The sequence below is a fragment of the Harmonia axyridis genome, chromosome 3 (assembly GCF_914767665.1).
Source record: "Harmonia axyridis chromosome 3, icHarAxyr1.1, whole genome shotgun sequence".
NCBI lineage: Eukaryota > Metazoa > Arthropoda > Insecta > Coleoptera > Coccinellidae > Harmonia > Harmonia axyridis.
The window spans coordinates 45239127-45253447 of NC_059503.1; the positions used below are offsets into that span (position 1 = coordinate 45239127).

At 39.9% G+C, this 14321-nt stretch overlaps 1 protein-coding gene and 1 long non-coding RNA gene across 3 annotated transcripts; one reads left to right on the forward strand and one right to left on the reverse strand.

The window, feature by feature from the left end:
- The first annotated feature begins 5392 nt into the window (after positions 1 to 5392).
- LOC123676142 lies at positions 5393 to 9669 on the forward strand. The gene is made up of 2 exons (XM_045611866.1): positions 5393 to 8985; positions 9067 to 9669. Exons 1-2 carry the CDS (start codon positions 6036 to 6038, stop codon positions 9381 to 9383), a joined length of 3267 nt encoding a protein of 1088 aa, XP_045467822.1. The 5' UTR covers positions 5393 to 6035; the 3' UTR covers positions 9384 to 9669.
- Positions 6473 to 10460, reverse strand: LOC123676143. Of its 2 annotated transcripts, XR_006746851.1 has the most exons (4): positions 10131 to 10460; positions 9727 to 10077; positions 7096 to 7316; positions 6487 to 6600 (listed from the first exon to the last, which is right to left on the reverse strand). It is a non-coding gene; the product is annotated as an uncharacterized LOC123676143 (long non-coding RNA). The 2 variants fall into 2 exon arrangements; XR_006746852.1 differs by lacking the exon at positions 7096 to 7316 and having other exon boundaries at positions 6473 to 6600.
- Between the last annotated feature and the right edge of the window lie 3861 nt (positions 10461 to 14321).

Consider the following 14321-nt stretch of genomic DNA (forward strand, 5'->3'; position numbering starts at 1 on the left):
TTCAATGTTTCTCATTCTAACACTTCTCATCGTATTGCACAGGGACGAAAGCTTGACACACGTGTCTAAGGAAACCACTTTGGTATAAGCGACTGTTCTTATTCCCTTCTTTTTGTTTAATGAACAATTATCCAAGTAAGCCATTCCACATTGTTGATTTTCTTGGACTCGGATGACACACGGGTAGCTATAATCTCCCACGTGGTAAGGTCATTTGCTGCTGAAACCACAATTGGACGGCTGACTTCTGTTGTTGATTTCATTTGTTTGTTATTTCCATCAATGTTTCTCATTCTAACACTTCTCATCGTATTGCACAGGGACGAAAGCTTGACACACGTGTCTATGGAAACCACATTGGTATAAGGGACTGTTCTTATTCCCTTCTTTCTGTATAATGATCAATTATCCAAGTAAGCCATTCCACATTGTTGATTTTCATGGACTCGGATGACACGCAGGTAGCTATAATCTCCCATGTGGTAAGGTCAATTGCTGCTGTAACCACAAATGCACGACTGACTTCTGTTGTTGATTTCATTCGTTTGTTATTTTATTCAATGTTTCTCATTCTAACACTTTTCATCGTATTGCACAGGGACGAAAGCTTGACACACGTGTCTAAGGAAACCACAAGGGTTAGTTCTCATTCCCTTTTTTCTTTTTGATGAACAATTATCCAAGTAAGCCATTCCACATTGTTGATTTTCTTGGACTCGTATGTCACGCAGGAAGCTATAATCTCCCACGTGGTAAGGTCAATTGCTGCTGTAACCACAAATGCACGACTGACTTCTGTTGTTGATTTCATTCGTTTGTTATTTTATTCAATGTTTCTCATTCTAACACTTTTCATCGTATTGCACAGGGACGAAAGCTTGACACACGTGTCTATGAAAACCACATCGGTATAAGGGACTGTTCTTATTCAATTCTTTCTGTATAATGATCAATTATCCAAGTAAGCCATTCCACATTGTTGATTTTCTTGGACTCGGATGTCACGCAGGTATCTATAATCTTCCACGTGGTAAGGTCAATTGCTGCTGTAACCACAAATGCACGACTGACTTCTGTTGTTGATTTCATTCGTTTGTTATTTTATTCAATGTTTCTCATTCTAACACTTTTCATCGTATTGCACAGGGACGAAAGCTTGACACACGTGTCTATGAAAACCACATCGGTATAAGGGACTGTTCTTATTCCATTCTTTCTGTATAATGATCAATTATCCAAGTAAGCCATTCCACATTGTTGATTTTCTTGGACTCGGATGTCACGCAGATATCTATAATCTCCCACGTGGTAAGGTCAATTGCTGCTGTAACCACAAATGCACGACTGACTTCTGTTGTTGATTTCATTTGTTTGTTATTTCCTTCAATGTTTCTCATTCTCACACTTTTCATCGTATTGCACAGGGACGAAAGCTTGACACACGTGTCTGAGAAAACCACTTTGGTATGAGGGACTGTTCTTATTCCCTTCTTCTTGTTTAATCAACAATTATTCAAGTAAGCCATTCCACATTGATGATTTTCTTGGACTCGGATGTCACGCAGGTAGCTATAATCTCCCACGTGGTAAGGTCAATTGCTGCTGTAACCACAAATGCACGACTGACTTCTGTTGTTGATTTCATTTGTTTGATATTTCCTTCAATGTTTCTCATTCTAACACTTTTCATCGTATTGCACACGGACGAAAGCTTGACACACGTGTCTAAGGAATCCACATTGGTATGAGGGACTGTTCTTATTCCCTTTTTTCTGTTAGATGAACAATTATCCAGATAAGCCATTTCACATTGTTGATTTTCTTGGACTCGGATGTCACGCAGGTAGCTATAATCTCCCACGTGGTAAGATCAATTGCTGCTTTAACAATAAATGGACGGCTGACTTCTGTTGTTGATTTCATTCTTTTGTTATTTTCTTCAATGTTTCTCATTCTAACACTTTTCATCGTATTGCACAGGGACGAAAGCTTGACACACGTGTCTAAGGAAACCACTTTGGTATAAGGGACTGTTCTTATTCCCTTCTTTTTCTTTAATGAACAATTATCCAAGTAAGCCATTCCACATTGTTGATTTTCTTGGACTCGGATGTCACGCAGGTAGCTATAATCTCCCACGTGGTAAGGTCAATTGCTGCTGTAACCACAAATGCACGACTGACTTCTGTTGTTGATTTCATTCGTTTGTTATTTTCTTCAATGATTCTCATTCTAACACTTTTCATCGTATTGCACAGGGACGAGAGCTTGACACGCGTGTCTAAGGAAACAACTTTGGTATAAGGGACTGTTCTTATTCCCTTGTTTATGTTTAATGAACAATTATCCAAGTAAGCCGTTCCACATTGTTGATTTTCTTGGACTCGGATGTCACGCAGGTAGCTATAATCTCCCACGTGGTAAGATCAATTGCTGCTTTAACAATAAATGGACGGCTGACTTCTGTTGTTGATTTCATTTGTTTGTTATTAAATTCAATGTTTCTCATTCTAACACTTTTCATCGTATTGCACAGGAACGAAAGCTTGACACACGTGTCTAAGGAAACCACATTGATATAATGGACTGTTCTTATTCTCTTCTTTTTGTTTAATGAACAATTATCCAAGTAAGCCATTTCACATTGTTGTTTTTCTTGGTCTCGGATGTCACGCAGGTAGCTAAAATCTCTCAATTGGTGAGGTCTATTGCTGCTGTAACCACAAATGCACGACTGACTTCTGTTGTTGATTTCATTCGTTTGTTATTTCCTTCAATCTTCCTCATTCTAATACTTTTCTTCGTATTGCACAGAGACGAAAGCTTGACACACGTGTCTAAGGAAACCACATTAATATAAGGGACTGTTCTTATTCTCTTCTTTTTGTTTAATGAACAATTATCCAAGTATGCCATTTCACATTGTTGTTTTTCTTGGTCTCGGATGTCACGCAGGTAGCTATAATCTCTCAATAGGTAAGGTCAATTGCTGCTGTAACCACAAATGCACGACTGACTTCTATTGTTGATTTCATTTGTTTGTTATTTCCTTCAATATTCCTCATTCTAACACTTTTTATCGTATAGCACAGAGACGAAAGTTTGACACACGTATCTAAGGAAACCACATTGATATAAGGGACTGTTCTATTTCTCTTCTTTTTGTTTAATGAACAATTATCCAAGTAAGCCATTCCACTGTAACGAAGTCTGATTATTCCCATAGGAATAATCAGGCTCCGTCTAAAGAATATTTTATTGTTTTCCGTTCGAATAAATCATTCTGATATATTCCGTAAATATTGGAAATAATTTATTAATTGTTCACCGCGATGATGAAAAAGTCCATGCTTCATGTTTTTCAACCGACCAGGGCCTCGAATAATCCGAGTGAAATAATATAAGAAATTATTTATTTCGGCGTTTTTACCGCTGATATATTTTTTTCCATATGTTAGATTACGTTCCGCCAAGAGAATTTTCTCGAAAAACGAGGTTTTTGTCGACATGAAGAGTCACGTGGGCCGAATTCTTTCACCGTCCCGCACCGAAGTTATAAAAGGGGGTAACCGACCCAAAATCGGTAATTGATGTTTAGGCAGTCAGTATAAATTCATGTTTAGGCAGTCAGTATTAATTGATGTTCAGGCATTCAGATAGTTGCTTAGTAGTTTTCAGTAGTATAGTAAAGTTAGTTATTCAGATAGATTTAGGTAGTAGTTAGTTCAGTAGTTAGTTAGTTAGATTTAGAAGTTTAGGCAGTAGTTTTAGTTTTAGAAAAGACATTTTGGTTAAGTGGTTACCAGGTGACCGGAAAATAGTAAAATTGGTAATTGAACGCCAATAATTACAAATCCGTTTCTGAGGTCGAAAATCGCCATTTTCATCAGTAAACTTACTTGTTAGTCTTTTTCTGGGGAGTTTGCTAATTTTTACTTGTGACTTTCTTGCGAGTGAATATTCAAGGGTTTCATTTGATAGAGACAACGAGAGGGTGGTGTACCGGTGGAGTTTTTCAACGCGTTAGGATTAGTTTTCATTCCTTCCCGACTCTACAAAATCCACGATTCTCAATCTCCAAATATCATAATTTCCCGGCTCCCGGATCCGACTAACTTGTTCAACGGTTCTGACTGACATTAAATTGGCGAGGTAAGGACACAGTAGTTGTAGACAGTACAAATCATCTCAGTAACCGAATTGAAGTATACAGATTGATATAGTTTATACTTTTTCTGATTGCCCGTTTTTACTGAGATTGTCTGTATTGTATAATTGAATCAATAAACCTATTAATTTTGTTGCGTTGTTTGTTACTTGGTCACCGCTACCATCCTAGGTGACACCGAATCCTGTCTTCACTAAGCTGCCCTGGTAAGGTTTGTCAATTTCTCCCTAAAATTGGCTGGCGCTCGAGATACTACTGCAAAGTGCTGAAGGGCAATTGGCAGAGGCGCCAGTGACGCAAAAAGGGCGTTACAAATAGCGCCCTAGCGAGGGACTTGAGAGGACAACGCTACAGAATAGCTCCCGATCTTCAGAAAACGACGCTTAAGGGTGTAAGGACTGAAGAGGAACCGAAGGTCAGTGCAACCATTTTGTTTTTCTCTCTCTCTGAGTGGAAGAGATTATCTTCTCCTGTTGGAGGAAGATCCGTATATTGTTTAATTTGTTACTGGTACCTAAGTATCAGTGGACTATATTAAAGTGCTATAAACATTTCCGCGTTTGACAATAATTTCCTTTATTAGCAGGAAACCGACATAGCATTGACAGTGTGGACATTAATATCTGAATAACTTTTTTGTTTTTTTGTGTATTGCAGGACTAGAACAATCGACCGCCGGATTTCTTTGTGACTTTTTCGGTTACGTGAAGGGTTACGGAAAGTGACTTTGGGGTGACACTCAGTGACTATCTTTGTGCGCGTTGAATACTGTTTAACGTTGAGTGGTTGGTTCAACTCGGACAGAAAACCAGTGAGTATAATTGAGATACTACTACCGATTGTTTCATTGTACAATCACTGCAGCTAATATAGTGATATCATACCGCCTTCATAAAATAGGGTATTGTTCACTGCTACTATTTACTGATCATCGTTTGAATAAAGAAAGATTTGTTGTTTTTTCCCTTACACACTTTTATCCTGAGCAACTTTATTCCAGACTGAAACAAGGTAGGGATATAAAAGTCATAAGGACTTGGAGATATTAACTTGTGATTTTATTTGCTTTTGAACCATAATAGCTGATTTCTGATAAATAAAGTTGACTTGTTTTTTATTATTGCTGCAACAGTGAATAGAAGTTTTTGTTGCTGTGTATTCCTTATTTCTGAGTTTACTGATTGCCTGAAACATTTTTATTTTGTGTTGAATTGCTCAAGAATTTTTGAAACAAGTGATTATCGTTATTGATTTGAATAAAGACTTGCATTGATTTTCTTTGTCTGATATTCCAGGATTGCTGAATTGTTTTTGATTTATTTGAAATATATTTTGACTGTGAATAAAATTGACAATTTGTTATTTTTGAGATTATCTGATTGCTAGAACTGTCAACTGTGTTTGACAGTGAACATTATTTGAACTACTCGGTTAACCCTACTTTTGTTTTCTGGGTTTTTGAATTATTTTGAAGTTGTCAACTGCGTTTGACATTGAATATTTAGTTTCTTCTCGAAATTGTCAACTGGCTGACATTGAAAAATTTTTTGAGAATCATAATAAATTTAAACCAGCTTGTTTTCTGAGAGTTTTCTCATTTTTGATTTTCTATTACTGTATCGAACAATAATTCAAACTTGAATAGATTCTGTTATCAACTTGTAATTTTTCAGCATTATTGTCTATTAGTGTTATTTTTGTGCGAGGGATAAGGGAAAAATAAGGACTGTTACCGGGAATAGTGAAGTGGGGGAAAGTGTTCGGACTTCAACGATTAATAAGAAGAGGACAGTGTCGAATAACTTCGATAGATTTTAAATCGATTGTTTGAGTTTGGACTTCAACGATTCAATCACTTAACCTCAACATGGATGTGAATCGACTATTGAATGATGAGCTGACTTATGAGTTACAGCTGAGAGGACAAGTAATAATACCCAGCACAGTAATGCTAAAGAGAAGTTTATTACGACAGGTATTGAAATTGAATTTGCCTCTACAGCCGACAGGAATGAACCCGACACTGGACATTGAGTCATGTCAGAACAAACTCACCGACTTGCTGGAAGCCATTCAACACTTTGACACTGAGAACACCACGAAGGAATATACTCGGATTTCAACAAGATTAATACACATTCAGAGAAGACTGAATTTTATTATAACTAAAAATGAAACCGAGTCACAGATGATAGAGCACTTAAAGGAGACTGCAGCTCGGGCCTTGAGTTCATTGGAGGCAACGTTGACTGCTGACAGACAGCAACCATCAACCCGACCGGATGGATCGCTTTTGGAGGCAGAGATTCCACAGTCACCTGAGATGTCTCCCATTCAACCAACCAAGGTTGCACAACTGAAGACATCACTGATAGATTTGGAAGATGATGAACACCCACTGCCAACTGCCCAGGTCTCCCATACTGCAACACCTGCAAATAAGTCAAGATTAGTTCAAGTTTTGAATGAAACAAGACAGGAATGTGAGAAGTTACTGCAGAATTTACCAACGATGCCTATTCCTCAACCACAACAGCCGAATATGAATCAACCAGAGGCACCAACTCATAGTCGATGGACTAGCTCTATGAGAAGGGTGTCATTTCCCGATTTGAATGAACCCATGATGAATCTGAACCAGCTGATGACACCGACTACTGCCCAACAAGAATCTGAACCACGACCGATGCCAACCTCGACTATACCCATCCATAAATGGAATATTTACTTTGATGGGACTGATAGTGTGATTGGATTTATAGAAGAGATAGAGAGACTTGCTGAATCCCGAAAGACATCCTTAGAACATGTGTTCGAATCGATTTACGAACTTCTACGAAAGGATGCCAAGGATTGGTTCATCCCCCGGAGGGGACTTTTCAGAAACTGGGATGATTTCAAAAATCAATTGAAGGAAGCATTCTTACCAGTCAATTATGAAGAGAACCTACTGGATGAAATCAAGAAGAGGATGCAAGGCCCTGATGAGAAGTTATTGTTGTATGTTACCCGGATGCAAAATCTGTTCCAGAAGCTGACTTGTAATCGTCCCACGGAGAATGAACAGATTCGACTGATAAGACAGAGGTTATTGCCATCACTGCAGCAGGCCTTGGCCTTCCAGGAGACGACCACCTACGATGAACTCCTGAAAAAGGGAAAAGTTTTTGAAATGGTTCAATGGCAGATGGGACATTATACCAAACCACCGGTTAAACCCAGCCTCATCGATGAACCACATCTAACATATCATCAACGTCGTCAACAGGACTACCCGGCCAACCTCTCTGCAATTTCGGAGAATACTAGACAACAAAACCACAGTACTCGTCAGGAAGCTCCCACAACATCTCCATCTCCGAAGAAGGGCCCGTCAAGACCGCTAACCACAGCCAGAAGGATAGAAGACTGGAATTGCTCAGTATCCCCTGGACCAGATCGTCCCCATCTGCCCTCGAGGCCACCGGAATACTCGACCAACAGAACAGGAAATGCCAACACCTCACAGGATCGGAATGGATCACCACCGGAGCGAAGAGTGTCCTCCCAGACACAATGCTTCAGATGCGGGGGATATGGCCACCTACGTCGAGACTGTCGAGGGACACCGAAAATGTTTTGCTCCCGATGTCAGCGAGAAAATATCCTCTCACGAGACTGCCCATGTCCTCAAAACCGGAGAGGAACGACACCGTCAACTTCAGCGGGACTCCTAACTACAGTAATTCCTATCGTTAGCAACGACAGCTGGCCTCTGGTAGAAGTGCACATTGAGGGAAAGTTATTCCATGCATTGATAGACACTGGCGCGGCAAAGAGCTGCTGTAGTCAGAGGGTGGCCCAGCTGTGTGAAAGAAATGGAATCAAGGGAGAAAAATCAACGACTGAAGCTGTCATGGTAGCAAATGGACAAACTACAGCCATACCGAAGATGTATCACCTTGGAATGGTGATAGCCGATTATGCCCTGAAGAACATAGAATTCTTACTTGTACCCAACTTACCAGTCGACTTAATCCTGGGAATAGAGATGCTGAAGACATACAACTTCTCCCTGGATATCAAGAACACAGAATGTTATCTGGAAGGACGACGGATCCCCAGAGCTAAACAGGTTAGCCAAGAGGTCATAGAGGTGCAGACTCCCGAAAAACATCTCCAGAACCGAAGAGGATCCCACAACAAACCTGTTGACAGCCTGTCGAGAAATCCATTACCGACACTTAACTGTGTCCAACTGAAAGAGACAGGTATTCAATGTAAGTGGTATAAAAATAAGTTTCAGGAAGTAGAGAAAGGACCAGAGCACTGCCCCGACTATTCCATCATCAATGGAAGACTACACCGACATTTTTGGGATTCATCAGATGCCAGGGAAGCTGGAACCGGCCACCCATGGAAGCTGTGTATACCCACCGAACAGAGGAACGAAGTACTGAAAGAAAACCACGACTCGGCCTTGGCTGGACATCTGGGAATAGCCAAGACAATTGCGAGGATCTCGCGGAATTATTACTGGCCAGGTATGTTTAGGGACATTGCGAAATATGTCCGGAACTGCACTTCGTGCCAAAAGTTCAAAGTACCCCAACAGCAACTGGCAGGAAAGATGCAACCTCGAAAGATGGTGGATGCGCCGCTCAAGGAAGTACCGGTGTTAAGGAGGAGAACAACGACGGAGATGCGGATGCCCAGAACCCCCCAGAGCTCGGTATCGTCAGTGCGAGGGAGAAACACCCTAGCAAGAGTGGAGAGGGTGGTGAAACGGACCACTACACAGTCTACACAAACACCCCCTTTGTGCCAGCTGCGTACCAGTAAGCAGGATACCGGTTCCAAAATCTCATTCAGGACGAGTGTGGAAGACAACACTGTTATAACTAAACCATATGTTTCAGATCAAACCACACCGGCCCCAAGGAGCGTTCGTATTGTAGGTACGATGGGAAATAAAGTGTACCTAGAGGTTAGGCCCAACACTTGCTGGAAGTGCGGCAAGACATGTCCCTCGCGGCAGGAGTGTCGAGGTCCACCACTCCTATTTTGCAGCAGATGTGGTTTGATAGGTACGCAGACAAGGTACTGCGAATGCGTACCCAGGAAACTGGCCCCACGGCCGACAGCAACTAGGTCGGAACAACCAGCCCTGCGTCCGTGTGCAAGATGCACAGAGAGGGAAGCCACGCAGCGGAGAGAAGAGAGAGCAAGAAAATGAGATAGAATTAAAAAGAAGATACCGTTGTTTTTGTTCCATAATCCTGTAAAACTGTATAAAACAATATAGGGCCTAACCCGATATCTTACAACATTATATTCAAGACTAGTAGACTGATTTTTAATTTGTAAATGTTGATGAAACCGAATAGTACATAATAAGTCAGTGAATATTATGCAATAAAAACAATTCCAGTCACTTGCCCCGAATTTCAAAGGCCGTCAGATATAAATTAGTAGTTTCACTGTGTAATCAATTTGAAGAATGCCATTTCTAATCTGATAAATAACTGAAATATTCTGCAGTGTTACAGATGAAATTTTCTAAGAGGCTAGATACTCACCGATGAGAATAAATGCTGGAGATAGGCAACACACCTTTCATCGGATGATCAGCTGTAAGCCCAATTCCACCGAAGACATGATTCCTGAAGATTTATTCATATCATCGTCCCAGAAAGAAGTACTTGAAGAATTGACATCATGACCTGTCAATTATTACTCTGGTGGACATCTGGATTCCATTTCAACTTTCATATAGATAATTTAAACTGTATAACTGGAAGAATTTTCACCGTTCTGAAAATTTCACCATACAGTCACTGATTCCTTGTAATATCCACAGGTAAATCAACCAGTATATCAATGAGTTTGGAATGGTTTCGACTCATCTGACTGGGAACTTCGACGTCCCTCTGAAATAATATGGCATGATTCATCGAGATATGGAAATCACGGAACTACTCACCGGAGAATGGGATAATCCACACCTGACATCAGATTATTTCACCGACACTTGGAAACTTCATGGAAATGGGAATGAGTTCTACTCCACAACCCCGAGATGAAGAAATTCCCCAAACATGTACACATTCAAATCACCCCGGATGACCGAAGAAGGAAGACGGCGTTTGAATTTTTCACCGACACTTGGAAACTTCATGGAAATGGGAATGAGTTCTACTCCACAACCCCGAGATGAAGAAATTTCCAAACATTCAAATCACCCCGGATGACAGAAGAAAGAAGACGACGTTTGAATTTGACATCGATTCATAGAGCAAAGTTTTATTTTTATATGTCATACTGTCTACAACAGCACTATAGTCTTTGATAGCGTAACGTAACAGTCAGACCCGTACTTCCCATATATCCCGCGTAATAAGACAGGATAGTATTCGGTTATTTTTTTGTTTGTTTTTAGAATTCAAATTTCTGTTTCACCGTAACTTGAATTTTTCCGAACCAGGGGGGATGTAACGAAGTCTGATTATTCCCATAGGAATAATCAGGCTCCGTCTAAAGAATATTTTATTGTTTTCCGTTCGAATAAATCATTCTGATATATTCCGTAAATATTGGAAATAATTTATTAATTGTTCACCGCGATGATGAAAAAGTCCATGCTTCATGTTTTTCAACCGACCAGGGCCTCGAATAATCCGAGTGAAATAATATAAGAAATTATTTATTTCGGCGTTTTTACCGCTGATATATTTTTTTCCATATGTTAGATTACGTTCCGCCAAGAGAATTTTCTCGAAAAACGAGGTTTTTGTCGACATGAAGAGTCACGTGGGCCGAATTCTTTCACCGTCCCGCACCGAAGTTATAAAAGGGGGTAACCGACCCAAAATCGGTAATTGATGTTTAGGCAGTCAGTATAAATTCATGTTTAGGCAGTCAGTATTAATTGATGTTCAGGCATTCAGATAGTTGCTTAGTAGTTTTCAGTAGTATAGTAAAGTTAGTTATTCAGATAGATTTAGGTAGTAGTTAGTTCAGTAGTTAGTTAGTTAGATTTAGAAGTTTAGGCAGTAGTTTTAGTTTTAGAAAAGACATTTTGGTTAAGTGGTTACCAGGTGACCGGAAAATAGTAAAATTGGTAATTGAACGCCAATAATTACAAATCCGTTTCTGAGGTCGAAAATCGCCATTTTCATCAGTAAACTTACTTGTTAGTCTTTTTCTGGGGAGTTTGCTAATTTTTACTTGTGACTTTCTTGCGAGTGAATATTCAAGGGTTTCATTTGATAGAGACAACGAGAGGGTGGTGTACCGGTGGAGTTTTTCAACGCGTTAGGATTAGTTTTCATTCCTTCCCGACTCTACAAAATCCACGATTCTCAATCTCCAAATATCATAATTTCCCGGCTCCCGGATCCGACTAACTTGTTCAACGGTTCTGACTGACATTAAATTGGTGAGGTAAGGACACAGTAGTTGTAGACAGTACAAATCATCTCAGTAACCGAATTGAAGTATACAGATTGATATAGTTTATACTTTTTCTGATTGCCCGTTTTTACTGAGATTGTCTGTATTGTATAATTGAATCAATAAACCTATTAATTTTGTTGCGTTGTTTGTTACTTGGTCACCGCTACCATCCTAGGTGACACCGAATCCTGTCTTCACTAAGCTGCCCTGGTAAGGTTTGTCAATTTCTCCCTAAAATTGGCTGGCGCTCGAGATACTACTGCAAAGTGCTGAAGGGCAATTGGCAGAGGCGCCAGTGACGCAAAAAGGTCGTTACACCACATTGTTGATTTTCTTGGACTCGGATGTCACGCAGGTAGCTAGAATCTCCCACGTGGTAAGGTCAATTGCTGCTGTAACCACAAATGCACGACTGACTTCTGTTGTTGATTACATTTGTTTGTTTTTTCCTTCTATGTTTCTCATTCTTACACTTTTCATCGTATTGCACAGGGACGAAAGCTTGACACACGTGTCTATGGAAACCACATTGGTATAAGGGACTGTCCTTACTTCATTCTTTCTGTATAATGATCAATTATCCAAGTAAGTCATTCCACATTGTTGATTTTCTTGGACTCGGATGTCACGCAGGTAGCTTTAATCTCCCACGTGGTAAGGTCAATTGCTGCTGAAACCACAAATGCACGACTGACTTCTGTTGTTGATTTCATTTGTTTGTTATTTCCTCCAATGTTTCTCATTTTAACACTTTTCATCGTATTGCACAGGGACGAAAGCTTGACACACGTGTCTAAGGAAACCACTTCGGTATGAGGGACTGTTCTTATTCCCTTCTTTTTGTTCAATCAACAATTATCCAAGTAAGCCATTCCACAATGTTGATTTTCTTGGACTCGGATGTCACGCAGGTAGCTATAATCTCCCACGTGGTAAGGTCAATTGCTGCTGTAACCACAAATGCACGACTGACTTCTGTTGTTGATTTCATTTGTTTGTTATTTCCTTCAATGTTTCTCATTCTAACACTTTTCATGGTATTGCACAGGGACGAAAGCTTGACACGCGTGTCTAAGGAAACCACTTTGGTATAAGGGACTGTTCTTATTCCCTTCTTTTTGTTTAATGAACAATTATCCAAGTAAGCCATTCCAAATTGTTGATTTTCCTGGACTCGGATGTCACGCAGGTAGCTATAATCTCCCACGTGGTAAGGTCAATTGCTGCTGTAACCACAAATGCACGACTGAATTCTGTTATTGATTTCATTTGTTTGTTATTTCTTTCTATGTTTCTCATTCTAACACTTTTCATCGTATTGCACAGGGACGAAAGCTTGACAAACGTGTCTAAGGAAACCACTTTGGTATAACGGACTGTTCTTATTCCCTTCTTTTTGTTTAATGAACAATTATCCAAGTAAGCCATTCCACATTGTTGATTTTCTTGGACTCGGATGACACGCGGGTAGCTATAATCTCCCACGTGGTAAGGTCAATTGCTGCTGTTACCACAATTGGACGGCTGACTTCTGTTGTTGATTTCATTTGTTTGTTATTTCCTTCAATGTTTCTCATTCTAACACTTCTCATCGTATTGCACAGGGACGAAAGCTTGACACACGTGTCTATGGAAACCACATTGGTATAAGGGACTGTTCTTATTCCCTTCTTTCTGTATGATGATCAATTATCCAAGTAAGCCATTCCACATTGTTAATTTTCTTGGACTCGGATGACAAGCAGGTAGCTATAATCTTTAACGTGGTAAGGTCAATTGCTGCTGTAACCACAAATGCACGACTGACTTCTGTTGTTGATTTCATTTCTCTGTTATTTCCTTCTATGTTTCTCATTCTAACACTTTTCATCGTATTGCAGAGGGACGAGAGCTTGACACACGTGTCTAAGGAAACCACTTTTTTTTGTTTAATCAACAATTATCCAAGTAGGCCATTCCACATTGTTGATTTTCTTGGACTCGGATGTCACGCAGGTAGCTATAATCTCCCACGTGGTAAGGTCAATTGCTGCTGTAACCACAAATGCACGACGGACTTCTGTTGTTGATTTCATTTGTTTGTTATTTCCTTCAATGTTTCACATTCTAACACTTTTCATGGTATTGCACTGGGACGAAAGCTTGACACGCGTGTCTAAGGAAACCACTTTGGTATAAGGGACTGTTCTTATTCCCTTCTTTTTGTTTAAGGTAGCTATAATCTCCCACGTGGTAAGGTCAATTGCTGCTGTAACCACAAATGCACGACTGACTTCTGTTGTTGATTTCATTCGTTTGTTATTTTCTTCAATGTTTCTCATTCTAACACTTTTCATCGTATTGCACAAGGACGAAAGCTTGACACACGTGTCTATTGAAACCACATCGGTATAAGGGACTGTTCTTATTCCATTCTTTCTGTATAATGATCAATTATCCAAGTAAGCCATTCCACATTGTTGATTTTCTTGGACTCGGATGTCACGCAGGTAGCTATAATCTCCCACGTGGTAAGGTCCATTGCTGCTGTAACCACGAATGCACGATTGACTTCTGTTGTTGATTTCATTTGTTTGTTATTTCCTTCAATGTTTCTCATTCTAACTCTTTTCATCGTATTACACAGGGACGAAAGCTTGACTTACGTGTCTAAGGAAGCCACATTGGAATGAGGGACTGTTCTCATTCCCTTCTTTTTGTTTAATGAACAATTATCCAA